At 39.3% G+C, this 26,511-nt stretch overlaps 2 protein-coding genes across 10 annotated transcripts in view; one reads left to right on the top strand and one right to left on the bottom strand.

The window, feature by feature from the left end:
* Positions 1-26,511, bottom strand: part of MCM9 (minichromosome maintenance 9 homologous recombination repair factor) — a 127,070-nt gene that overhangs the window by 87,394 nt on the left and 13,165 nt on the right. For all 9 annotated transcript variants that reach the window (XR_004352471.1, XR_004352475.1, XR_004352473.1 and 6 more), the window contains exons 5-7: positions 22,746-22,946; positions 18,784-18,909; positions 17,164-17,283 (exon numbers count right to left, since the gene is read on the bottom strand). Coding sequence is in view for 1 of the 9 variants with exons in the window: in XM_032650796.1 (XP_032506687.1) it covers positions 17,164-17,283; positions 18,784-18,909; positions 22,746-22,946 (447 nt within the window). In the remaining 8 variants the exon portion in view is untranslated. The remainder of the gene's footprint in view (positions 1-17,163; positions 17,284-18,783; positions 18,910-22,745; positions 22,947-26,511) is intronic.
* ASF1A (anti-silencing function 1A histone chaperone) lies at positions 860-14,872 on the top strand. The gene is made up of 4 exons (XM_032650797.1): positions 860-1,342; positions 7,139-7,254; positions 11,772-11,948; positions 13,243-14,872. The coding sequence occupies exons 1-4, from the start codon at positions 1,234-1,236 to the stop codon at positions 13,453-13,455; spliced, it is 615 nt and encodes a 204-aa protein (XP_032506688.1). The 5' UTR covers positions 860-1,233; the 3' UTR covers positions 13,456-14,872.

Below are 26,511 nucleotides of genomic sequence, written 5' to 3'. Positions count from 1 at the left end.
CTAACGGTTTAGGTCATGAATTTTTTGAAAATTGCATGTCTTGGTATGCTTTTGTGGTTTCTCCTCTGCTTTTCCCTTCTCTGTTATATCTGTTGCCCTTTGGTCTCCTGACACTTCCATTTTCTCCTTTTATGTTCCTGCTGTGCCCACCGCACGGGAGAAACCTGGGCGTAACTGATCCCACCTTTAATCATCTTTTTCTTATTCCAGACTTTCCGGTTGGAATGGGAGGAAGAAGACCCAGGTGCAGCCCAAATATTACCTATTCCACAAAGTGTGGGTGGAAAAGCGTCTCCTCGCCCTTCATTTTGTATCTATTTAACTAACGGCGCTGTCGTGCCCAAACGCATACTGGCCGAGAACTAGATTTCCAAAATGGCTTTGCTCCTTTCGAGCTGGCATCAGTCTATAAAATGCAATTTACTTCCACTGCAACCAACCCTTCCCTGTACCTCAAATACTACCCAATATACAGACAACTGAACCTAACCTAGTGTAGACAGCGGATTCACATCTGCTAAATTCAGTAGAGAGCCGGCACAGCCGTTGGACTTATGTAAAGAAAGCGTTAAAAGAAAAAAAAAAAACCAAAAAACCACACTAAGCAAACCCGAGGGGCGGGCTTCGCCGGAGATCGCGCTCTCCCGCCGCCGTGCGGACGAGCAACCCTCCCCGCCGTGGCCACGCCCCCTCCGCCTAGCCGTGGCCACGCCTCCTCCTCCGACCCCGCCCCACCGAGGCCACGCCCGACGTGAGGCGCGGGAGCCGCCGGGCCGGAGGCGGGGCTTGAGCCGCCCCTCCCACCGCCGCCGCCGGCGGCCTCCGCGCGGGCCTCACAGCCCGTATTCCACTCACTTTGTTCTCCGCCTTTGTCCTAATCCACACCAGCAGGTGGAGCCGCAGTTAAAGTTTCCGAGTCCATTCCGAGAGCGAGAGCCCATCTTGCTCGCCGCGGAGGCCCTCGCTGGAGGAGGAGGGTCAGAGCTCGGGTGCAGCCAATCGTGGACAACGCTGCTAGTTATCAGAGCAGAATGGGCTGTAGTTTAGTGAAATAGGAAAGCTGCAAAACACTGTGGAGTGTTCCCGTGTAAATAAAAAGAGGAAAAAAAAGTTTCTCAAGTCTCCGCTGCACGACGTCGGGCCGGGGGTCTGCGCTCTCCCGAGCGGCCACGCGCTGGACTTTATTGTGCCGCAACAAGCCCCCGTTCCCATTGTTTGTGTTTTTTTCAAAATATGGCAAAGGTTCAGGTGAACAATGTAGTGGTGCTGGATAACCCTTCTCCTTTCTACAACCCATTCCAGTTCGAGATCACCTTCGAGTGCATCGAGGACCTGTCTGAAGGTGAGTCGGGCGCCCGCCCGCCGCCGGGCTGTCAGTTGCGGGCTGCAGACGTTGAAAGTTTCCCGGGCCCGGCCTCGCGCGGGCGGCCGGTGCTTAGCGCCGGGCGGGCTGCGGGCTCGGCTCTGCGGAGGGAAACTTGAAGTTGATGGACGACGGCCGGCGAGGCGCGCGCGGCGTTCGGCCGCAGCCGGGGCGCCTGCCGCGGCTCAACTTGCGAGGAACTTGTTCGAGCGGAGGTAGCCATGTTGTCAGCTTTGTCTGGCGGGCGGACGGTTCGCGAGACCCGCACTCGCGCCCGTGGCGCCGGCCGAGGGTCGCGCCGGGCTGGCCCCCGGCCGCCAACGGCCTCCGCGGCCCCCACGGCCCCAGTGAGGAGGTGGGAAGGAGAGGCATGTATGTATGGTCGCGCCGGCGAGTTCGCAGCGGAGCCATCTTACCGAGAGTAGAGAACTGGGCCACCGACCCCGGCGTCACGACGCCTCCTCTCCGCGGGTGACGAACGCGGCGCCCCGCCTGCCCACCTTCCTGCCCCCGAGCAAGAGGCAGATCCATTTTTAGGGCTTACGCTGGAGTTGCCGTACTCTCCTGGGTGGCCATGCCCGGCCGCCTCGGGGAGCAGAGCGAGGCTGTCCTTGCGCTGATTTCTGGCTCCCTGGACCAACCAGCAGGGGAGGCGGGCGCAGGCTCAGCCCCTCGGCGCCGCGGGCCGGTGCTCCCGGGGGCCGCCGGTGCTCGCGGGCCGGCGCTCCCCGGCCGGCGCCCGGGATGCTCGGGGCGCCTGGGGATGCTGGCGCTCAGGCTCGCCCAGACCAGCGTGGACTCCTCATCCTTAATGACCGAAATCTTCTCTCCTCTCAGGAAGAAAAATATTGCTAAGCTAGGAAGTTACATTTAACCCGAGAACAGAAATAAGTAAAATACTTAAATGATTTCCAAGACTTAATCACTGGCTTCTAAGTAGTCTGAAAGAAGACTTTCTTCAAGAACGTGTTGAAATCTAAATACAGTAACTCTACATCCAAATACCCTGAACATAAAACACTAAAGTGGGCTAGGAAATAAAAGGTAAAGTCCTGATGGCAATGCAAAATCTTTCACTATTTTTTTCTAAGTACGTTTTAAGGTCTTCAAAAAGATAAATATTTAATATATGCAGTAATAAATTTAAAAAGCTAAAATTTGCCAAGGTCTTTGCGATTTTATTAAAACAATCCAGTGCTCCATTTTCAAAATTTATGGGGGAAAAAGTTTAACTTCATCAATGGTAATTTAACAATTAAATAGGGGACATACTTCTTTGAACTTACAAGTATGTTTAGCAAAATGCACTTCAAATTATATGCTAATCAAGGCATGTAAAGCACTTTCACTTTAAAAATTAGTTCTTAATCTCTGTATAATGTATTTTATGTAGGGTGTTAACTTGTTAACTTTTTAAATTACGAAAACAATATATGCTCATTGTAATAGACTTTAAAAGTTGTACATACATATATAAAGTTAACAGTCCTCTGTACTCAATACCTTTCCCCCATCTCACTCTAAGTAACCATAATTAACACTTTAGTCTGTGCTCTTCCATATAGTTTTACTACATATATAAAGCACAAATGCACATATATAAGTAGGGCACATTTTCAAAGACGATTCATTTATTAAACTAATTCCTAAATAGGCCATTGGTAATAACATTAAAGGGGATTTTTCTTATTACGGTACTTTGAAACTATTTGGTTACTTTCCCATAGTACTACCATAAGCACTTCAGCCACCAGGCCCATTTTCATGCCCATTAAACTAATTTTCCCTTTTTATTACCAATTGCATATAAAAATGGGCAAATGCATGAAAAACTATTGAGTCCTTTCCAACTTATACTACAGTGTTTTAGGCATTAGAACTTCTTGAAATTACGGGTATTTCTAAGTGATACCTTCCATTTTAGGAGCCAGTTCTGAACAAGGAAGTTAGATGATTCAGGATGTTGTTACAGGGCTTTGACATTGGATGGTTGAAACCTGCCATTGATGTGTTCTGTTTGTTAACTAGGATCTGTTCAGAACCCAGCTGAATCACATAAAAGTTTTTACTAATGTCAGGAATATACCTACTTCTGCTTGTATACCTCTCTTCCCAGGGCATCTATACTGGGCGTTTATTTAGTATTGTTTAAGAGTTTAAGCTGAGTCATACCAAAGCTGCAAAGGAATCTTTCAAAAAGGTGCCATGCTTACATACTCCACCTAGAGGCTGTGTGGATTAAGGAAATTGAGTTTACTTAGCAAAGGTTTCTTATAGGTCCCATCTTTTATACTGCAGTTCTTTAAAAAAATTTGTTCTTGAAATTGAACTACAGAATATTCTGAAGAGAAATTTTCACTTTATAATTTTGTCTCAAGTCCCAAGCCAGAGGTTGGCCGCCATTTTCCATACTTTAAGTTGTCAATAGCCCCCAAATGTTTTCACTTTCCTTTAAAAGCTGCCCTGTAGCTTTGCTTCAGAAAAAGCCTTGAGGAGTACTTACTCTTAAGAGAATATACTTGTTTCTACTGTAAGACCTATACAGGGGTAGGACAGCAATCCACAGATTTAAGCAGAGGCTTTCCTGTAAATCTGGGAGATAGGAGACCTTGGATGTGTTTGATCTGATGGTTACCAAGCCTGTACAAGTTTTGATTGACTTTATTTCTCTTTGTTATGCCTTGTGGATTGCTGACTCTCTGCTTCTTTACTGAATGGAGCCTTTTTTTTTTAAGTTGATCAATATCAATAATTATAGCTACTGTCAGTTGAATACTTATAATGTACCAGAATTGAATGGTGCTTCCTACTTTAAAACCTCAGGCTTGTACTAATTCACAAAGGCTACATACTTCCCCCTAGATCACAGGTCTTCCCAAGTAGTGTAATTAGTTTGAAATTCCCTTGGTGACTTCCCTCACCCCCACCACAAATGGAGATAATTTGCAGGCTGGGATTACCATGATTAAATGAAACAGTTAACTTTTTAAACAAATGAGTAAACTCTTTCAAGTGATAATCTGTGCAAAGCATCTGACCATATATATCCCTTCTTGTTTCAAATATAGGAGACAAGGGAATGAAAGCTGAGTTCCAAAAAAAAAAGGACAAAACAACTGATGCTGATTTATAAATAAGTACTGAGCATTTTAAACCCAGTAGCTACAGCAAGCATCCATAAGCATAAAAATTAAGGTACAGGTGTTCCCTTAGTTACAGCCTATACTCCTTAAGGCTAGATTATCTCCTCATGGCCTCTGCCCTCACCCATTCCTTCCCACCTCCCACAGTTAAGTTCCTTTATTTCACTATTCATTTGAGAGCTAAAAGGAATAATTTATCTTCCTTAGATTTTTGGAAAGAGCCCAGGCTTTGGAGTTGGGTCCAAGTTGGGTCCAGGCTTTGGAGTTTATGTCCAAGCAGAGACATAGCTTGGATTCTGATTCTTCGATTTACTAGCTGTATGAATTTGGGTATGTTACGTAGCCTGAGTCTTAACTTTCCTATTTGTATAATAGGTATAATTAAATCCATATGATACAAAGCTGTTGCGGTTTTAAACAACAGGTGTGAAGTGGCAAGGCCAATGCCCAGCACATAGTAGGTATTTTATGAAAGTAAGTTTTTAAGTCATAACCATGTTCCTATGCCAGACCACAAATGCCAATTTATACCAATTAAGCTAAGAGCACGATACAGAGTGGTACAGATACACATGAAATGAACAAAGCATTATGAAAACTTCTATGTGACAATTCCCAGTCTTATCTCTATTCAGCTAGTTTAGTAGCTTCCACACCCCTTCTTAAAACCGTTTCTCCAACTGACTTGGGTTACCTACCTCACTAGCCACTAGTTTTGTAACTTTATTGATCTTATCTCCCCAACCTCTTAACTTTGGAGAGTGTCCAGGCTCACTCCCTAGGGATCCCACCTATTTTCAACTAAATTTTTACCAGACCTATTCATTATCTCCACTTATTCATTATCTCTAGAACTCCTGATTGTTTCCCTCCCCTGCCCCCTGTAAAAATAAGTGGCTCTTGCTGGCTCTATCTTCGGGATTTATCCAGAATATTACTCCTTCTCGCCCCCAGGGCTACATGTGGTCCAAGCCACCATAATTTCTTGCCTCAACTGAACTATTCTCCTGTTTTTTCCCTTGCCCTCTTACAGTCTACACTGAACACAGCAGCCAAAATGATCCTCCTAAAATGAAAGTCAGATCATGTCACTCCTCTACCCAAAACCCTCCAGTGGCTTCCCATGCCACTCAGTGTAAAAGCCTAAAATCTTTATGATGGCCTTCAAGATCTTGCATGAGCTGGCCACGCCTTTTGCCCCCAATCTCATGGTTGGCTGTTTTCCCCTTTGCTCATTCTGCTCCTGCACTGGCTGGCGACTTTGCGTTTTCTTGAGCGTGTCAAGCATGTGCCTACTGCCTGGCCTTTGTACTTGCTGTTCCTTCTGACTAGATATTCATACTGCTTGTTCCCTCTCTTAATCTTCATCAACAAACAGATGATCTCATGAGATGTCAGATGTAGGACCCTGCATCTGGAAATGTGCTAGAAACTGGAGATAAAGTGGTCTAGGTCTGGGACAGAACCATGACATAATAAGAGAAATATAAACCTAAGGGATCTTTTAGCTCAATAACTTGCAGTTTGTAATACAGTATGAATAAGTATTACCTATACTATTTCTGTTATCTATTTAGGGAACAAAAATATCTACAAAGTTACACAAAAATGACAATACATGGTGGCATTAACTGGATTCTCCACAGGTGGCCCAGAAACACCCTCTGGGATTGCTGGTGTAGACTCTGTGGAGTGAATCCAAGAGGCAGGCCACACAGTGCCAAACACCCTAAGAGGACCAGGAGGTCTCAGAGAATTTGTAGCGTGGTCTTTCTCCCCCTACTAAAGAGGAGGCCTCTTCCAAAGAACAATCATTTGACTCATCTCTGGGTTCTTCTCACAGAGCACACTGTAAAGGGTGCTCAATAAAGTCTGAATTACACGGAACGTCTTAGGTTGCACTTTATTCTGTCTTGTTACTCGTGCCTGTTCCCACTGTAAATATTCTGATGTATCAAGTGGTATAAGGATCCTTGGTTTTCCTCTTCCCAGTGTAAAGAATGTATGCCATGAAGGGGTGCCATGAGGGAAAAACCCCGCTGTGGACCCTTAACAGTTGATGAGTTGAAGCGCTAAGGGGCTTCTGATCCACAAGAGCAGTTTGCAAGTAATGATTTTTCCACTATGGAGCTCTTCGATGATTTGGATCTGTGCAACACAGCATGGGGGAGCCCTTCAAAAGTGTGTTTAGCAGGTTGTTAAAAGATGACGTACAGAAAAGGGGGGGAGGGATTCCTTAGCCAAATAAATTTGGGAAACGCTGGATTAATGGTACTGGTGTTCCTTACTGAAGGATTTTTTCAGACCCCTTGCTCTGCCAGTGTGCTTTATGAATCCTCAAGAGAAGGTTGTAGTATTTCCCAAGTTTTTGGCCATGTTGTTTTGTTTGTGAGGAGCCCTGCCCAGGGACCAGTATTTCACAAAACAGCATTTTGAGAAACTCTGCTATGAAATGTAAGAATTTCACACCCGAAATTTATAAGGAGCACTTCAGTGCCTTTCTGGGTTTTCTGCTATGAAAAGCCAATGTTAGCAGCCAATAAATGGTGTAAGTGGACATTCAAAGGGTCTTTGATGTCATCTCATGATGTAATTAATGAATATGAAATAATGTTTCGGTTTTTAACCCTAGACCTGGAATGGAAAATTATCTATGTGGGCTCCGCGGAAAGTGAAGAATACGATCAAGTTCTAGACTCTGTTTTAGTGGGCCCTGTTCCTGCAGGAAGGCATATGTTTGTATTTCAGGTAAGATTATTCTTGGTAAATATGTATGCCAAATACATTTCTAAATGGTCCTTAACCCTTTCCTTTTGGGTTAAATCACTCTGGTTCTGCTGCATTCACTTTTTGTCTGCTTCTATCATGTTTTAAGAAGTCTCTGTGTCATGAAGGAATGCCACTTCCTGATTTTGTGTGCTGAGAGATGTTACTGTGATGTTTATACTTCAGGGTTTGCAGAGCATGCAGTAAACCTTATACTCTGTCAGGGCCACATGGTGGTTAATTTTGGGCTCTTCCTGTGAATAGTCCCTTAGTATGAGACCTTCAGGGTGGCTGTCCAGCAGCCCCAAACAGGGATTCAAAATGCTTACTACTAACTGGGGATAGTTAGTAATATGCATTTTCAGATTATAGTTTCAGCCACTAGGAATGATGATGATATAACAAAACAACTTTATTTCAGCATAATCAATAACTCAGCTAGGTTATCAGGTATGTTAGAAGACAGAGATCTACGAGATCTTGGGTCACTGGAACTAAATGAAGTCCAGTGGTCTACTAAAGCATCTACTCTACACTTCTTATAGAGGATTACTGTTACAAATCCACAACTCTATCATTTGTGAGGAGAAATTCTACTAACATAATTATGTTCTCAGATACCACTGACAGTATTTAGGTCTGTGCCAAGTCTTCAGACATTGTCTTCTGCATTCAAAAATATTACTTCCTTTTAATCCATGTCAAATTGTTGTATAAAACTATTCAGTCACTTCTCAATTATCCATGTTTATTAGAGGGAGATATTTATAATAATCCAAAGAGTAACTAGCCATTGCTTTTTTTTTTTTTTTTTTTTTTTTTTAACTGTATGCGGGCCTCTCACTGCTGTGGCCTCTCCCATTGCGGAGCGCAGGCTCAGCGGCCATGGCTCATGGGCCCAGCCGCTCCGCGGCATGTGGGATCTTCCCGGACCGGGGCACGAACCCATGTCCTCTGCATCGGCAGGCGGACTCCCAACCACTGCGCCACCAGGGAAGCCCTAGCCATTGCTTTTTAAAAAACTATTAATTTTGTTACAAGTATTTCTACCCAACAGAGTCTCATTAGTTAAGTAGAACCCACTGAAAATCTAACTTTTCTCTCCCTGACCTCTCACTTCACTCACTGCACAGATGGGACCAATTTAAATAAATACTGTTGGTCAAATAATCCCACCAGATATGAGCTAAGAATCTCTCAAACATATGGTATCTCTAGAGCTGCTACTGCTCCCTCCCCTCTCCTAAACATAGAATTCAGAATTTTGTTCTCCTAGCCCTAGTGCTTTTTATTAAATAAAAAGCAACAAATACTGTATTTTAAATAAACAGTTAAGAAAAGCTTAAATATATTGACTAAAGGCTCAAATATATTAAAAGTGCTGTGAAGCTGAGTTGTGTGACTGTGGGGATGCACTGCAGTTGTAGACCTGGTTCAGATCCCACTCTGCTGCTTATTAGCCACGTGTGACTTCAGACAGGTTCCCAGCCTCCCCTAGTCACTCCAGTCATCCCTAAAACGTGGATACTAGCCTACCTCATAAGAACGTTATGAGGATTAAATGAGGAATAAAGCAGTTTAGTATAATCACTGACAGGCAGTGCCTATTTCTTCTATAATTGGAACTAAGCTTTTATTCTCTTAGCTTCTTGAAATTGTTATACAAAGAAGCAGTATTTGCTCTGACCCACAAGCCTGGAGAAACTCTACTTCACAGATGATAATTTATGATGCAAGAAACTTGATTTGAGAGGCAGTAATATATACCTTTCTACGCTGCTAAAACAAAAAACAGAACTTGCAAATAAATGCCATGTTTTTGAAACAAACTTTTAAAAATCTTTTCTATGTGTTTATGTTGGTTAAGAATACTCCTTAGCTTTTGGCTTGAAGTATCATAGGAAAAAAATTACTCAAAACTATTTCCCTCTAGTGATTTTTACCTTGGTATTCTGTGCACATGTTGCCAAAAGTACAAAGCAAGTACAGTGTGATTTAGATCATATGTTCAGCCTATGCATTTTTCAGAATTCACCATTATCAGCAGAAAGGAACTAAAACAGTTTTTATTTTATGTTTTAAACAAACTACCATAGCATTCTCCTGGTCTGCCAGGATTTTGCCTCAGAATAAAGCTAGCAGGAAGGTGCCCAGACGTCTTCCTAGTATTGCCTGTTGGAGTCAAAGATCTCTGCTGATCACTTCTCCATCCTAAATGATCTGAGAGGCCTGCAGGCTTCTCTCCTTGAATTTGCTCAAGCTGAATCCTTTAGCAAACAACTTTTAAAACACAAACATGCCTAGAACCAATTTGCTGAGGGGATGGGAAGCAATAGAGGGGAAAGTTCCCATATTACTGAACTACCTCTATTTCCCATCTCCACCCAAAGGCAAACGGCATATTCTGAGGACAGGCCCTCTGTCCCCATTCTGGTATCTCTCCAAGAGAGATCATAAACCACGTCAGGGCAGGAACTGAGTTACGAATGAATTTCAAAATACTAAGTATATACTGTGTGCCTAGAGCTATGCTGGACTCTAGATCACAAAGATGAGCTGGATGGGATGCCTGCCCGAGATAAAGCTTGGAATCGCAGAGAAGACTGAAGGGGAAACATATTTAGATCATTGGACATACATTAATAGAGAATTTGTGGGCTTCCCTGGTGGCGCAGTGGTTGAGTCCGCCTGCCGATGCAGGGGACACGGGTTCGTGCCCCGGTCCGGGAAGATCCCACATGCCGCGAAGCGGCTGGGCCTGTGAGCCATGGCTGCTGAGCCTGCGCTTCCGGAGCCTGTGCTCCGCAACGGGAGAGGCTACAACAGTGAGAGGCCCGCGTACCGCAAAAAAAAAAAAAAAGAGAGAGAAAATTTGTGTTGAATAATATGAGTGCATAAAGAGTGCTATTAATTACACCTTTGAGTTAGAAAGGGTTTCACTAAAAAGGATACATTTGATGCAAGCTTCAAAGATGAATTTTTCAGAATGTTAGCGAAGGAGTATATGCAAGGCACAGAGGCATGAAAGCTTATTATTACATTTTAAAGAACCTACATTTCTAGACCAAGAGATGTGGAGTTAAAGGGGTTGTGATGTTGGTTGGAGACCAGTTATGAAGGGCCTTATAAATGAAGTTAAAAACTGAGATCTTTATCTCAGAAATGAGGGTAATCATCTGAGGTTTTAAAACCTGGTAAAGGGATGGGAATGGATCTGTGCTTAGATAGCGAATGCTGGCCTCAGTGCAAATAGGCTACTGCTGGGGCAGACCAGTAGGGAAGTTTTAGCAATATTCCAGATAAGAGATAAAGACTTGAATTCTACTGTCAGAGATGGGAAACATTGAAACTGCCTAGATGGAGGAGGTAGGGAAGCTGAGGGTGACAGATTTTTAGTATGGGTAACTAGGTGAGTGTTTTATGCCTTTTTGTGTCACCTACATGTGGTAGGTATACTGTAATCATGAGTCTTCTATGATAATGGCCTGATTGAGAACACTAGTCAGAAGTGTTCCCAAGCTAAGACATTGGCTGAAGTGTTCACCAAGGCCCAGGGATGGTCCTTAGTGTCGTAGCAAGAGTAAGCCAATCTGCTGGAACTTCATGCACTTACCACTCAGAATAGCTGCTTCAGGTCATGCTCAGTGCCTCACCATCACTGCCTGTCCCCAGTCTGTGATTCCTTCCAACCAGTGTCCTTACTGTCTTCCACACGGCTGTGGACAGGGCGCTAGCCTTCACTCATGTTCTCAGCCACCTCTAGCTCACTTGCCCCACCTTCTGTGTTCCTCAAGGTTCAGCTTACAGCACTTTGATTCAAAACAAGATCATTGATTACATCTGCCTCAAACAATCTTTACCTTCATTGAATTTCCATATGTGGGACTATTTGTATTTTTTGAAAATCTGCTATATAACTATTTCCATTCCATTTTCAGTTTTACATTAATTTACTATTAGAATATCTGTGAAGGGTGGATGAGTGGATATGAGAATATGTGTCCTGGGAAACTGGATAACAAACATTTGCTGCCAAAAGGCTATATGGAGATAACTGAATATTTACTAATTTAGGTCTGAAAATTATGACTGGGAAAACTGAATATTTATTAATTTAGGTCTGAAAATTATGACTGGGAAAGGTTGGAATTAATAAGACTATTGATTTGCTTACTATATTTTATAAAAGGTTCTATTATTGAATACTGCATAATCCCTCATGAACAACCACACACTGTAGCCAGAATTATTTTTCTCTAGACGTAGTGATGCTTTCAGGTGCCCAGGGTACTTAGGTATACTGTGGAGAAACACGTGAATTATATTTTCTAGCTATAAGTCAGTTTCAGAAAAGTGAGCATTTGCCTTCCCAGTATGATTTCCACATTTTGGTTGCGGCACCCTTAACCAAAGGTGCTCAGTGTAACCAAAACTCCAGTTTTGCTTATGGTTAACAACCTTTTGTGATGTGTGTTTCTTTTCTTTTTAAATTATTCTAGGCTGATGCACCTAATCCGGGACTCATTCCAGATGCAGATGCAGTAGGTGTAACAGTTGTGCTAATTACATGCACCTATCGAGGTCAAGAATTTATTAGAGTTGGTTATTATGTAAATAATGAATATACTGAGACAGAATTAAGGGAAAATCCGCCAGTAAAACCAGACTTTTCTAAGGTAATGCTCTGATTATTCCTTTTTCATTAATTTTACTATACAGCTTTTTTAAGCAATTGCCATTTCATGGTACACTATGAAAATGGCTTTGAGACAAAATAAATTTGAGGTCCTTGTGCCAACTGAGCAAACTAATCTTTGTTCCATTACCATGGATGACCTCAAACCCTACCTCCAGATTAGTCATTAGTAATTACTGTTGGTTCGGCACCTTGAGAGTCTCTGATGATTTAGAAAATTGAAAGTGCCTCCTATAAGAAACAGGTCTCTATTAATGGCTCCCTGTATGGCATTCCCCATACGTCATGATTCTATCCATTTCAGTCTTTAGACATTCAAATTCATGTTTGTTTTACTGATTATTCAATAATATTTTTGTCTGTAACTCTTCCCAAAATTGTGGGGGGAAGTTTTGTGTTTGTTTTTCATAGGAACGTTGTTATCTCAAAACTCCTATACGCCTTGCTTTATGTGCTGTTCTCAGAGGTTAAACTAAAGGTCTTAAATATTATCTGGTGGTGAAAACAGCTTAGCTTCTGAGTGAGAAGCTGAAAATCTGTGATTCGGTATTCTCAAAAATACTAAGTACTTTATGATTTTCCATTGGGAGCTGTAATAGTTTAGTAACTGGTGATTTTTGTGAGATTGAACATAACACTCTATCTGCCAGACCATGCAAGAAGAATTACATGGAGTAAAATGGAATGTTCTCCTTTCTGATAATAAGGCTGGAAGGTTTTTTATTCTGATGTGGAACGTTCCATTTCTAATTTATTAGTTACCTGTATGGTTCCTTGTATAGCAAAAAGAGAAGAAACTAGAATATTATTTCTAAGAATGAGCCATAATAATTAAAAGATAGGAAACTATTAATAATGAGAGGTCATATGTGGGAATATTTTTCATTTTCCTTGAAAATATTAGTGAAGAAACACCACATTAATCTAGAAAGCATGTTAATTTGTTAAATAAAGCATCCTCTGAAGCACTCAAGAGATTCTCTCCCCTTTAGGAAACAAGTACAGAGTTAGAATATTTTGTTGGATAGTAAAAGAGCTGGATAATTCCCTCAGGTTCTCCACATCTTGCTTCCATTAGACTAAAATAATTTCTTTGCTTCGGTCCTATTTCTTGCTTATGTTATGTTTAATGTGCTTTACTTGACTTACACTTTTGTATATGAATTAGCCCTTAAGGAGTACTAATATAAAGAACCATTCTATTAAGGTCTATTTGTGTATGGTAATCTAACTTTCTTAGTGTTTACCATTTATATATTTCCTTCTTCCTCTAGCTTCAAAGGAACATTTTGGCATCCAATCCCAGAGTCACAAGATTCCACATTAATTGGGAAGATAACACAGAAAAACTGGAAGATGCAGAGAGCAGTAATCCAAATCTACAATCACTTCTTTCAACAGATGCATTACCTTCAGCATCAAAGGGATGGTCCACATCAGAAAACTCACTAAATGTCATGTTAGAATCCCACATGGACTGCATGTGACCACCTGCCATCCCTATAGTACAAATTAAGCTATAAAAACACACAGAACTATTTCCCTGAAATTCCGTAAGTCCATAGTCAAGATACAATGTGAAGAATTTGTTTAAAAAACATCCTGTAGAAAGTTTATAAGAAAACCAGTATTTGAGCAAATTGTGGAATATAAATACAACTATTTTTAAGTAATTTTTTTCTCTAATGTGTTATTTTATTTGTTCTGAAACTAATCTGATTAAAACATATATATTATTTTCTTTTCCTCTATATGTAATTAAAGCACTTATAAAGAAAAGTGAATCATTAGACCAGGTTGTAAAGATGTCTTAGCCTCTTGGACAGTAATCTTTGGACCACTATTTTACTAATCTTTGAAAGAACAAAGTTAACTTCAACTAAAATGTGTCTTCCTGTGATAACACATAATTTGGTTTGATTTAAGGGGCAAGTTTTCATTCTTTTTACAGCATGCCCTTAAAGAAGGGATTTGAAGTCAACTGTATGCTACCAAGAACTCTAGGATCTGATTTTCCAGGCCACCTTGAAGCTTCTTATGGCTACTGTTCAGTTCATATAATGTTAGCCAGCATTCAGTTTGGTTTCTAAGACAACAAATGTGGTTAATTGTTTATAAGGTCCTCTGGCTATGATTTTTGTTTTTGTAACAGTTCAGGACATCAGAACACTCCTCGAATCATACATCGTTATTACCCAGTGAATTCAGCAGGTCAAGAGCAGATACAAACTCCCTAAGTTTAAGAGCAGGAGAGTATAATGACTTCGTTCCGTTCGTTAGATTTATAATACTATGAACTTAACTCTTTAAAACTGTTTTGCTAGGTCATCTGTTGTTGGCAGCATTTATATAAAAGCAGTGGATTTGGAAAGATATATTTAGCTTTATCATAATAGATAAGTTACTATTTTGGAACTATATATATTTTCACATGTAGTACTCTTCTCCATATCCCCTGACACTCATGCACAATAAGATTAGGCATATTTGTGGTGGACATATTTTAGATAGCTTTTCCAGGTAAGTTTTTTAAAAGCAGTCTTGGAAAGGAATGCATTAACTAAATGGGCCAAAAGGTTCTTTTTCATTGATGAGAGCTAGGTCCTTCCTCAAAAAGTTTCTTATGCTCCAGTAAATTAAATGTAGAATATTCTCATTACTCTTGCTGCTAAGCAAGGCATTAGCCATATAATGCAGAGTTATGCAGTGCCTTCATATCTCAAACTTTTATACTGCACTTTTTAAAGCTTATTTTGAGGAAGGGAAAGGGGCATTTGTCTGCATATGGATTCTCAGTTGTATATATTTCCTGTCATTCTAAAAAGTGACTTTGTGAAGCAAAATTTTGCTAAATGTTAAACTTTGAAATTTAATATACCAGATAATTAAAATACTGTCCACTAACTAGTTCATAGACTTTAAAAGTAAAATACATCCGGCTGTTAAAACAATATGAAGAAAATTTCATTTTTGTCTAATTGCAATTAAAAGAAAATGTTAAAATATTAAAATGAAAATAAAAGTAATACTTTCCAACCAAGAGCTCAGTGATTAATATAACAACACAATATGTGCTTGTTAGGAATAAAGCATATATAAGCCAAATTTCCAAATCAATTCACTGCTGAGTTTTTATTCTGATTAATTATGATTGGTTTGTACTGACATCAAAGGGTTAGGTTTTTATATCAATTTGTAAACCAACAGCCAATTTTCACAAAAGTTTGAGACTTAAAAACTATTATCTCTTATTTAAAATTTTTATGGTTCTATAAGATAATTTTAAAAATTAAAATATTTAGTATTCAGACATTAGGAACTAAGAAACTGTAATGCACAGGTTGTTTTTTATTTTTCCTGTTTAGCTAGATACTGCCTGAATTATAGCTAGAAAGTTTAGAACTGTTTTTTCCCTTTCTGATCACAGTATATAGCTGTGTCCTGAGAAGATAAACATGAACAAATTAGTTATTGCCACAAAAGAGATAGGCGCGTAGGCTGGAGGGAATGAGGATATCATTTGAGCTGAGAAAACAAGCAGAAGTCTGAGAAACGTGCATGCATTCGTTCATTTATAACCTTATACAACCGTAGGCTTCCATGTGGTCTTACCCTCAGGTTTGGGGTTTCTAGTTTTACCAAGAAAGCCCGTGGCAGCAGTTTTCAAAACTTTTTATGTAATCCATGGTAAAAAAAAAATTTAAGTATGACCTGATAACACAAATATGTATTTATATTAACAATTTTCATGAAAATGTGCCCTTAATAGTGCACCTTTACTGTGTGCACTAGTATATTCTAGTATCTTTTATTTTGAAAGTGCTGGTTTTGACCCACTGAAATAACTTTATGACCCTCTAATGGGTTGTGATACAGTTTAAAGAAAGGCTAGTCTGGCCCTTTGGGTAGACGAGAAGTAGCAATAACTTTTCTACAGTTCTAAAATTTATATTCCCTCTACCTGTCATTTCTTTCATATTCGGATTATGAATTCGGCAATAAGAAAAAGAAGGAAAAGGGCTAATACAGTGAATTCATCAGCCATTCACTTTAAAACTGTCCAAATACTCTGAAGTTACTAATAGTCCACAAATTGGACTCATTTCTTGACACTCCATATAATTAACTTAGGAAACATTCCACATTGTTACTCGGGAAACACCTTTATTTGTTTGTTGTTAATATCATTTAATACAGAACTCTAGAACACTGGGTCATAACAATTTTAAAATGCATATGAAGTGTTCTTCATATATGCTTGCCTCTAGTATCCTAAAGCTTGTCTACGCCTCTCAATCCATAAATCCCTTATCAGTGCTTAATGTACTGTTTAGTTATATTTCAAAACCTAAGAGCCCCATTTTAAGGAGCTCTTTAATGGAGCATTTGCTGTTTTATGATAAGTTTTCAACTATAAGCTTCTCATAGGAAATCTGAGCACAAGCCACGGACAGTAGACATCCCTAACAAGTAACAAATAACATTTTTTAAATGTGTGAAACCAAAGGCCTATTATAGGGGAATAGGAGAAATATTTCCCCAATCAAAACAGTGTAAAAATTCAAAATGGCATCAAAACATGTTTTTTAAAATAATTTTTTCCTGAAGTCACTTTATAATCAAATCTTGATATATCAGCAAAGGCTTTAAATATACTTGTTGAAGAATCATTACAATGTATGAATGAAGCTACACGTTGCAATGATGAAAGTATGCTTTCCACATGCTAAGACAAATTTTCTACCTAAGAATTTTCAGTAGGAATTACTGTTGCCCGTGAGATCCATGAGCATGAAAATGTCTTAAGCTTTACGCCAGCTATGTACTTTTATGAAGTGAGATTTTTTCCCCCTATTAATTTCAGCACTGTTCGCTGGGTCTTCACAGAATAACAGATGCTGCATAAACATGTTTGAAAGTAATCAGAGAATGAGAAAATTGAATAGGATCATTCAAAACTAAGATACAAAAAGATATATGGAATAAGCTTTTGGAAAATAACTTTAAGTGAAGGTGGAGGTTTTAGAATATTTTCTTGGAGCTACAAAAGTAATGCTACATATTTACTTTGGTTTTTGGCAGTAACTCAAAAATCTTGAAATGTATCCTGTTATAGGTACTTTTTCACAAGAAAGCAACCATTGTGTTAGCTTCTGCAGTAACATTAAATTAATTGAAATTGTCACATAAAATACCTGCACTAGTAGATCCAATTCCTGTGGTGAGCACAGACCTTGGTGTAATTTTTGCTGCATATTTGAGGAATTGAGATTTCCCTGTGCCAGGATCCCCAACCAATAAAAGATGAGATTCACCTAGAAAAACGTAAATAATGTAGTTTTAAATTTCTATCAAAAGACTTGTAAGTGTAATTAATCAAAAAGAAAATGGTCCACTTGGGATGCCCACACAATTTATATTTTATATGGTGCTTTGCTTAAGGTCATTCAAGGAGGGATTTAACCAGAATATCTTAGAAAAGTTGACTTTCAAGCACAAGCTAAGAGCTTGTGGAGAGCTCATGGAGCTTCTCCAGAGGTATAAGAGAGATAAATAACAATCTTTTAATTGATTTCTGAATACCATTTAAAATCTAAATTTTTTAACAGATTTTTGTGCTATTTCCAGATGTTTAAGACTTTAACATTTAAAAAATTTTTGGCTTATAAAGTTTCTGATTTTATTTAATCTATTTTAAGTATCAAAATACTGTGATTAAATCTTTCCATCCCACCATATAAGTATTTTATTCTATTTTTATTTAAGTATTTTTAAGTGTCTGGGACTTCATAAGTGCTTTATAAATACCAAATCACTTATGATTCTAACAGTTAAGTGAAAACCTTTTCATTCTATGAAAATTTTAGTAGTTTAATGAAATATCTATCTTAAAGTACTCTTATTTTTCAAACATAACATAGATGAACATATGAGCATCCTGCAGCATGTTATCTCACTGATCAAGCAAATTTATTCAGTAATATTCAAGTATTTTCTGAATACATTAATAGGGAAATACTATATAAGCTCAACATTGAGCAGAAGGCCTTGCAAACAGTAGGTAATCAAAACATACAATACACATAAACCTTATTATACTTACTATTCTATACTGTACAGTATGGTTTTTGAGTCCCTACTAACAGTCTGATTTACAATAATGTCCTTTTAGTCTTTCGGTTAAGCCTTTGGTTATGACCCTCATATTGCCTATATGAGGGCCATAATAAACCTAGTTTATGCCAGATTCAGGTCAGTTAAGTGTGTTAACCACAAAAGAGCTTTCTGCCATTTGGATGTAATTACACACTTAGCGAGTAATTTTTGCTGGAATGCATGACCTATGGCAGCACCTCTTGGCAGATGGCACGTTTGCAACCCACCAGCAGAAGGGGAACCAGCAGGCAAGATGACTGAGAGCAGCAGTCTGAGACAAACACACTGACAGTCACAGATGGAGAGACACTGACTTGGAGACATTCAAAAGCACTATTTCTTATCTTTTCCTCTTGGAGAGAGACTGGGGATCCAATGAAAAACACAGACAATAAAAGAAATGTAAAGATTTTATTTTGTGGCACCCTGATAGGCTAGAACAAAAATATATACTCATTGAAAGTCTTTGGAAAGACTGGTATTCTACACAGTAGTTCCTGATGCTGGACTGAGTATTACATAGTGAACAACTGTCAGTTTTAAAAGATTACATTTGGAAAATAAAGCTCAACAAGCAATTTTTATTCAGGAAAGAAAAATTCTAGCTTCTCTTCTTACTCTGTGTTAATATTTCTCAAAAATTTTAAATGGGTACTAACCTCTGACCCGTGTTCCTGTAGCATCGGTCCTTTGAATACCACCAGCCAGCACCAGGGCCACAGCAAGCTTTACTAGGTACATTCCAAAAACTTGAGGGCACAAGCTAGCCAATATTTCATTCCTTCCTGGGAAAGGCAGAAAGATGAGTTACTAATAATTTTCAAGAAATCCTAGTTGAAATTTCCCTTTCTATCCTATCTTCTTAGAAACACTCTATGCTCTAAAATGATCAAGGGTACCATTTCCAAATGACTAAAAGGAGTGAATAACTTTGTTTTGGTCCTAAAAGTCTTCTTCTTATAATGCCATGAGATGAAAATTCTTTTTATTCCTGGGTGCTACCTGTTTGTTTCCATAAATTTAGCGTACTTTACAAGGGACAGAAAGAAATCTCTTTTCTCCCTCATTGGACCAACATTATCCCTTAAAAATAATACCAGCTGCACTTCTTGTGCAATAATTTCAGTAAAATTACTCCACTGCCTAAATAAAAGGAAGGTGTTCCATCTCAGAAACAATGAGACAGATTGTAGAAGCCTGTAATCTTTAAATACAAAAGGTACCTGGAGCTCATGGAGCTTCTCCAGAGGTATAAGAGAGATAAAATCAACCCATCCTGCAAGTCAGTTCAGCATTTGCTCTGAGCAGTTTGGTAAATTGTCTTATCTAGACTAAGCATCAATGTATCAGGATATTTAGAAGATCATTATAAACAACAACTCTAGCAATCCAAGCTGGAGGTCTCAGGATTCTTCTGATAACATGCTTTAAATAAGCGATTACCACGGTTTTAGGTTCTGTTTTCAAAATATCAAATACCAAATCTGAGGTCTGCCTATGCCATCAATGAATAAAGTAGGTATTTCATTCTGTCATTGGCCAATCAACCAATGAGGCCCATAGAATTTACGAGACTCTAACAAGCCCCTACGAAGTCTGTCTTATACAGCATTCACTACTGTGATGGCACTCTGTATGTCTGCATTCAAGTTACCAGAAATTAATGTCCACGTGCTGGTAACTAATCTGCACGTTTGAGGGCTTTTATATTTAACTCTGAGCTTGTACTCATGTTTCAATGATAGCTCTTTTGAGGAGGAAAATAATCATAGAAGTACTACTTTAGCTGATGATTCCAGTTCCAGAAGCTTTTCTGTCAAGATAAAGGAAAGGGCCTTCCTCCATAATTTGTGTCCCTATGCACAAAGGCTACTTTTCCTAACGAATCAAAATTGACTCAGCGGCAATTAAGCTATGGTGATGTGACCTGGGATGGCAGAAATGGTTAAGAAAGAAAACATTTTAGTAAAAAGGGAACCAAAAAGAAGAATTAGTAAATCCTGGAAGGAAGTTCATTAACTGCTGGAGGGAATCCCTCCTTTCTGGAGGTAGAAAGTCTAGAGAAAAAAGATGAAAGGTCTGAGATCTACATAGTTAAGACCCGACAGCAGGTATGTAAATTCTGACCAGAATCTGGAGATTACACATACAAAGAAAGAAAGAATAGCCTCAACAAGCAGGGAACAAGTAGGCAAACTGGCCTGGAAGACACTCAAGCCAGAGCTGTTAGAGCCAGCTTTTTCAGTAAAGGTGGATTCAGTGACTAATGTGCTGACAGGAAGCACATCCCACAGGCTCTGGTGGCAGAGCCCAGTGCTACTGTTCACTAGCTGTCTGACCTTGGGCAGGTTTCTTACTCTCTCCACCTGCATTTCCTTATCTGTGAAATGGAGATAATGATGGTATCTCGTAGGGTTGTTAAGGAGCTAATAGGTGCACAGCACACAGAATAGTATCTGGCACATAGTAGGAGCTACTTACTTGTTAACTATTATATTACCTGTACTACTTGTGCTTATTTCTCATCTCAAGGTTTCCTCACACTGTGGTCAACACAAAAGATACACTCTGAAGTCAGGTCTGAGGTATCAGAGAAAAGCAAACGGGAAGGTCCATTCCCTAAATTTGTTATCTAAAGTTGAAAAACTTGATTCCTTGGGTCATGGCAATAGAAGCTCCCATGACTATATCATGGAAGAGAATGCATTAGGGTGAATACTACCCCATTCCTTCCCTCCCTCCCTCTCAAATTTCTGGTTCTAGACCATGTTAATAGTGTGCCCATGTAATCCACTCTTGTGTCACGGCCTTCAGTTACCCCAAGGAAGAGAACTTCTGGGATTTAAGATAAATGAGTCACCCTGGAGTGGGTTGAGATGGCCCAGAAGACCCCAACCCCTATATTTGGGTTTCTATCCAGCCTCTATGCATCAGGGCCAGGGGATCCCTGAGATCAGTGTAGATCAGAAGAAAATCTTTAGCTCCTCGTCAATACTCACAGCACCAGAGCTTAATGAAGCAGGCCAACCTCCCAGAGCTGAGCAGTGAAGTCATCTCTGGCTTTAGACCAGCAAAATGAAGACACGCTTTTGGATGCAGCTCCCCACCTCCACCCTCCTCCCCACACCCCCCAACACACACACATACACTTTGAAATGGTAAAATATAGTGGGCTGATAATTGGTACTTAGGAAATGAAGAAAGCAGAATCTGTTCATACTAAAAAGAAAATAGTTGCCTCGTTTTCTCCCTGTCTTCTCACAGAATATTATATTTATTTCTTCTTTTCATCCAGTAAATGAGATGTATAGCTATAGCCTTCTAATTAAAACAAAACAGACTAATCACCAGCACAGAGAACTTCTGACGGCCTAGCTGGAACACTGTATGATGCCCTTCCTTCACTGTTACTAGGTGGAGTGTAGCTGTGGCACTGGAATTAATAAGGAATGGTTATGATCCAAGGAAGAGTTACAGGTTTTTTGTGAGGATTTGAGCCTAAGAAACAATTTTAAGTAAAAAAGCTTATTTAAAAATACATATGATTCTTAAAAGGTTTGCTTAATAAAACCACAACATAGAGACCTTTGCTTCTTTCTGTGTGGATCAAATAAAAGAATGATCCGTAACTACCATACTCGTGTTACACACATAAGCAAAAAAAAAAAAAATCATCCCACAAAATAAAAGCAAACTGCCTATATTTAGGCAAGTGAAAGCCTTTTCTTAAATTAATTAATTAATTAATTAATTAATTTTTATTTCATTGAGCCACACAGCATGTGGGATCTTAGTTCCCCGACCAGGGGTCGAACCCACGTCCCCTGCGTTGGAAGCATGGAGTCTTAACCGCTGGACCACCAGGAAAGTCCCTGAAAGTCTTTTTTTGTGAAATAATATCTGTCCAGTTCAGCATGTGATTTAAGAATAAAGTAATCACTGTGTATTAGATTTGAGGTGAGGTTTATCAGAAATAGTCTTTTACTGGCTTCCGTTTATTTTTCTCAGAAGATGCCTCCAAGGAAGAATGAAAATAGACATTTGAAGATTTAATTGGTGTTTTATACATTTGGGATTTTTAAATAAAAAATACTCTACAAACCCAATGGCTATGTTTTAATCTGTGTAATGACATCTTAGTGTCAGTCAAAATTTTTTGCTGTGATGACAAAGCTTATTTTTTGCATCTCTTTCCTACTTCATATTTTTAAATCTTCAGCTAAAACCGTGTGAAGCTGTCTTAACTGTATCAGATACATCAGAAAAGAAATGGTTTTAATAGGATGAAGTTTCATAATAGGATGAGTTTTGCCTATTTAAGGCAGAACTATGTATTTAATTGGTAAAGAAGGTAGAAAGCTCTGAAACTATTTTGGCAATATAAGAGATGTTAAAATAATAGTTGAAATGGAAAATCTCTTGGAATTTCCAGTAAGATCTCTAAATAGAAAAGATTATACCAGAAAAGGGCTGCAAAGGGAGACTACAGCTAGAGGTACTGACTAATGCTACTCCCTTTGAACACAGTCACTGATACATAGCATGTAAATCACAAACATTATATTTAACTAATGAATAAAATGCCGTTAATAATTATCAGCTCTATACCCTTAACACAAACCTGCAAAAGGATCGCTCTTATAGTATTCCCAAAAATCTTCAAATTCTTTTCGGACCTCCTCATCCATGTTGATCCCTGCAGACTGCTCATTATTTACTTGGACGTAATTGGCTTTCAGGACTATCTCCACTTCACAGCGCACATCTTGCTGAAAGGGCTTCCACCGTTGCATTACAACCCCATAAATAGTGAGGTCATCACCTGGGACAAAGCACCGAGTGAGTCCAGCAGTAGCATCCTGCCTGCTTGGGCACAAACTCGACAAAGGACCAGAACCAAGAAATAAACCACTACCCCACCATGGTTTAGAGTAGTACACATTCTTCCAGAAACCATTTGGGGCAAAAGACCACCACAGAGTCCCGATTTTTTTTTTTAAACAGGCACTTGTATTTGCACGGCTAGAAGCTAAAGCCAGCATTTTAATTTTTCTTAATCTGCCACATGATAATCACACCAAATTCTAAACTTTCCCTGGGAAAACAGTTTACTGGATGATTTATTCATCATGATTATATTGGGTGAAATGTTCATCCTCTCAGAATCTCTAACCATATAGTTCTCACTTAAAGAAGAGGTGGGAATTGCAGCCAAAAGGTTAAAGTGCAGTCTGCCCTCAGTATCTGCAGGGGATTGGTTCCAGAACCCACCTCAGATGCCAAAATCCACGGATGCTCAAGTCCACAGTCAGCCCTCTGAATCTGAGGTTCCGCATCCACAGATTCAAGCAACCATGGATCGTGTAGTACTGTAGTATTTACTATTGAAAAAAATCCGTGTATAAGCGGACCCACAAAGTTCAAACCCATGTTGTTCAAGGGTCAACTGCATAATCAATTTGGTGTCAGGAAAGGAGACAATCTCGTGATAATGGATACTATACTAGTTTTAGTTTCTTGTATATTTCATTTTTACTTAACTGCATTTGTTAACATTCACTCGCTGCCTTTTTTTTTTTAATGAACAAAAGAATGAGTGCACTAAGAAATGAATGAATACTTGTCCTACTTCAAAGCTCCTTTCCGTAAGCTATGAAAGCAGAAGATACAACCCTGCTTGTTCTTTCTTGGTTGGTTCCTTCCCATCTAAGGAAACTCTCCCATTCCTAATTGATGGGTAGAATATTAAACTTTTACAGATTTTCCTAAGAGGCCTTGGGTAACTTATAGGCACAATGACAACTTATAGGCACAATGACAACTGTTTTTATTATTACATACAATTCGATTAACGAGTATAGGTGAGTGCTTGGCATTCGATATTTTGGTACTGGAGAAAAGGGGGCAAAAAAGGAAAGATAATCCTAGTCCCCCAGATTTCAATCTTGTTGAACATAGGATGTTGGACATACCTTAAATCCAATCCTAGTACTTACACTCTGAACTAACAGGCAAGTCTTCATTTCCAAGCCTATGTCAAATATATGATATCTGCTGATACAAAATGCCTTTCACTCTCTAAATGTCAATGTATAATGTGTAATCCGCAGGGCTTTTGATTTCCTGAAGAAAAGTGTTCTGTGAATGCTAAATGCATGGAACTGGTGGTATAGCAATTCACCGAATAGAAGGCATATTTCTAGCCAAAGGCAACTTCACAGTAAATGGTGATGAACACATTAAATCTTCACACATTTTCAAGATACTTCCTCAACCACTGCTGGATGGTTTTCAAATCCAATCAGGAATAGTGATCATTTACTATATTGTCTGCCCCCAATTTTTTAGATAAAAATGGCCAGGGCAACTTTATATGAGCACTTCAAAGAATTCTCTACTACGGTCATTTTAATGGGTTATATATAGGTTGTTTCTACATTAAGTCAAATGAGAAATTTAACTTTCAGGTATTGCACCCACTACTAATAACCTGACTTTACTAAGCAGCAGTAATGTGGAAAATGTGAAGTACTCAAGAATGGACAAGAGCACTGACTCATCACATGTGGATTCAAATCCCAGCTCCACCACTCACCGGCTGTGTGGCAAGCTACCTAATAAACTGAGCTTATTTCTTGACCTACAAAATGGGAATAATTATACTTACATCATAGAACTATAGTGAGAATTGGGTCAGATAATATATATAAAGTACTTCATGCAATATCTAGAATACATGCTCAATAAATATTAGCTATTATTATAGTAAACCTACTTTACATTTGTAAAGCAACTAATACCATTAAACACCCTTTAATATATACATGTTTTCATTTATTCAGATATTTGAGAGACAGATTCATATGATCATCAGAACAATTGTGAGGTATACACGATAGTCCAAGGCAATAGATACCAATTTGAAACTTGCATGTTTTTCCATAGTAAATGTTATTGGAAAAAATGTGATTTTCAGAAAGCTAAAATTCTTACTTTTACAATCCAATCTCTTTGTCCCCTCTATCTTCTGCAGCATATTTACCACTGCAGCCACCCTGGTCAGACCCATCTTTGATCTCTTGCAGCACTTAACAGTTATCAGTACACAACCTCCAACTTTATTACTCTGCAACGTCAGACTGGGGTTCCTAACTAGACTGTAAATTCCTGAAGGGCAAGGATTATGCCATTTATGTCTTCTGATTCTCACAGAGGTTTGTAGCAATGGATAAATGAAAGACAGCTGATGACAGACTGCTTCCATCCATTCTCTATTGTTAGTGACATGTGAAAGAAAAATAGCTTAAGATTTTTTTTTTTTTCTTTTTTGCGGTACACGGGCCTCTCACTGTTGTGGCCTCTCCCGTTGCGGAGCACAGGCTCTGGACACGCAGGCTCAGCAGCCATGGCTCACGGGCCCAGCCGCTCCACGGCATGTGGGATCTTCCCAGACCGGGGCACGAACCCGTGTCCCCTGCATCGGCAGGTGGACTCTCAACCCCTGCGCCACCAGGGAAGCCCAGATTTTTTTTTTTTTTTAAGTGCAGAAAGAATTTAGTTTAGATGAACTGCATGAAAACATCTTAATCTCTATCAAAGGACATTTTCATGTTCTGGCTAAGCTCATACAAGCACTGCTTTGCTGATCCAGACATTACAGATTCTGGTTAAAATCTAGAGTCTTATATGAACAAGGTACTTTGACACAGCCTTGTCCATTTAGCAGGCAAACCATGATCAGAGCTGTTATTTACTTAGAATACTGTTTAGACAAGTATGAACTGTTAATATATTTGACATAAATTTCAAACTATGGGTTGGTGATTCTTGGTGGAAGGGGAGAATCTTTTGACAAGGAATTATTCTTGACTCTAGATACTGAACTCTGTTTCCATAGAGCCTTTGCCTCATCATTTTAATGAAACGGCAGCTCAGTAAAAATGAGGCATTTGGAGAAGCTTAGGGTTAAGAAAAGGAAATGATGGAATTTAGAGACATAAAGCATTTTCGACTTGTCCAGTAGGGGAGCACTGGGATATGAAATAAGAGGTCAGACATACCTGTTACTGCCCAGGGGACACATTGGTGCTAGTTTTTTTTTTTTTTTTTAAGAGATTAAGGGGTTCTTAGTGAGGGTGGGAAATATTTAAAGCAGTAAATGTTGAAGTTAGTTGAAAGGCAATCGTTGACAACAATCATTTCCATTTTCTGACCCACCTTCAATTTAAATTAAATGTTAAACAGCCAGTGGAAACTGCTAGGCAAACAGTAAAAGCAACAGTTTTTAAGTTGTTTGGAATAAGAGGAGGAAACACAAAGGATAAGCTCTCATGGGCAAATCAGGTTCTTCATCTGTAAAACAAGCAGCTAGACTAGATTGTTGAACT

The sequence above is a fragment of the Phocoena sinus genome, chromosome 12 (assembly GCF_008692025.1).
Source record: "Phocoena sinus isolate mPhoSin1 chromosome 12, mPhoSin1.pri, whole genome shotgun sequence".
NCBI classification, from domain to species: domain Eukaryota; kingdom Metazoa; phylum Chordata; class Mammalia; order Artiodactyla; family Phocoenidae; genus Phocoena; species Phocoena sinus.
This window is presented reverse-complemented; position numbering and strand designations above follow the sequence as displayed.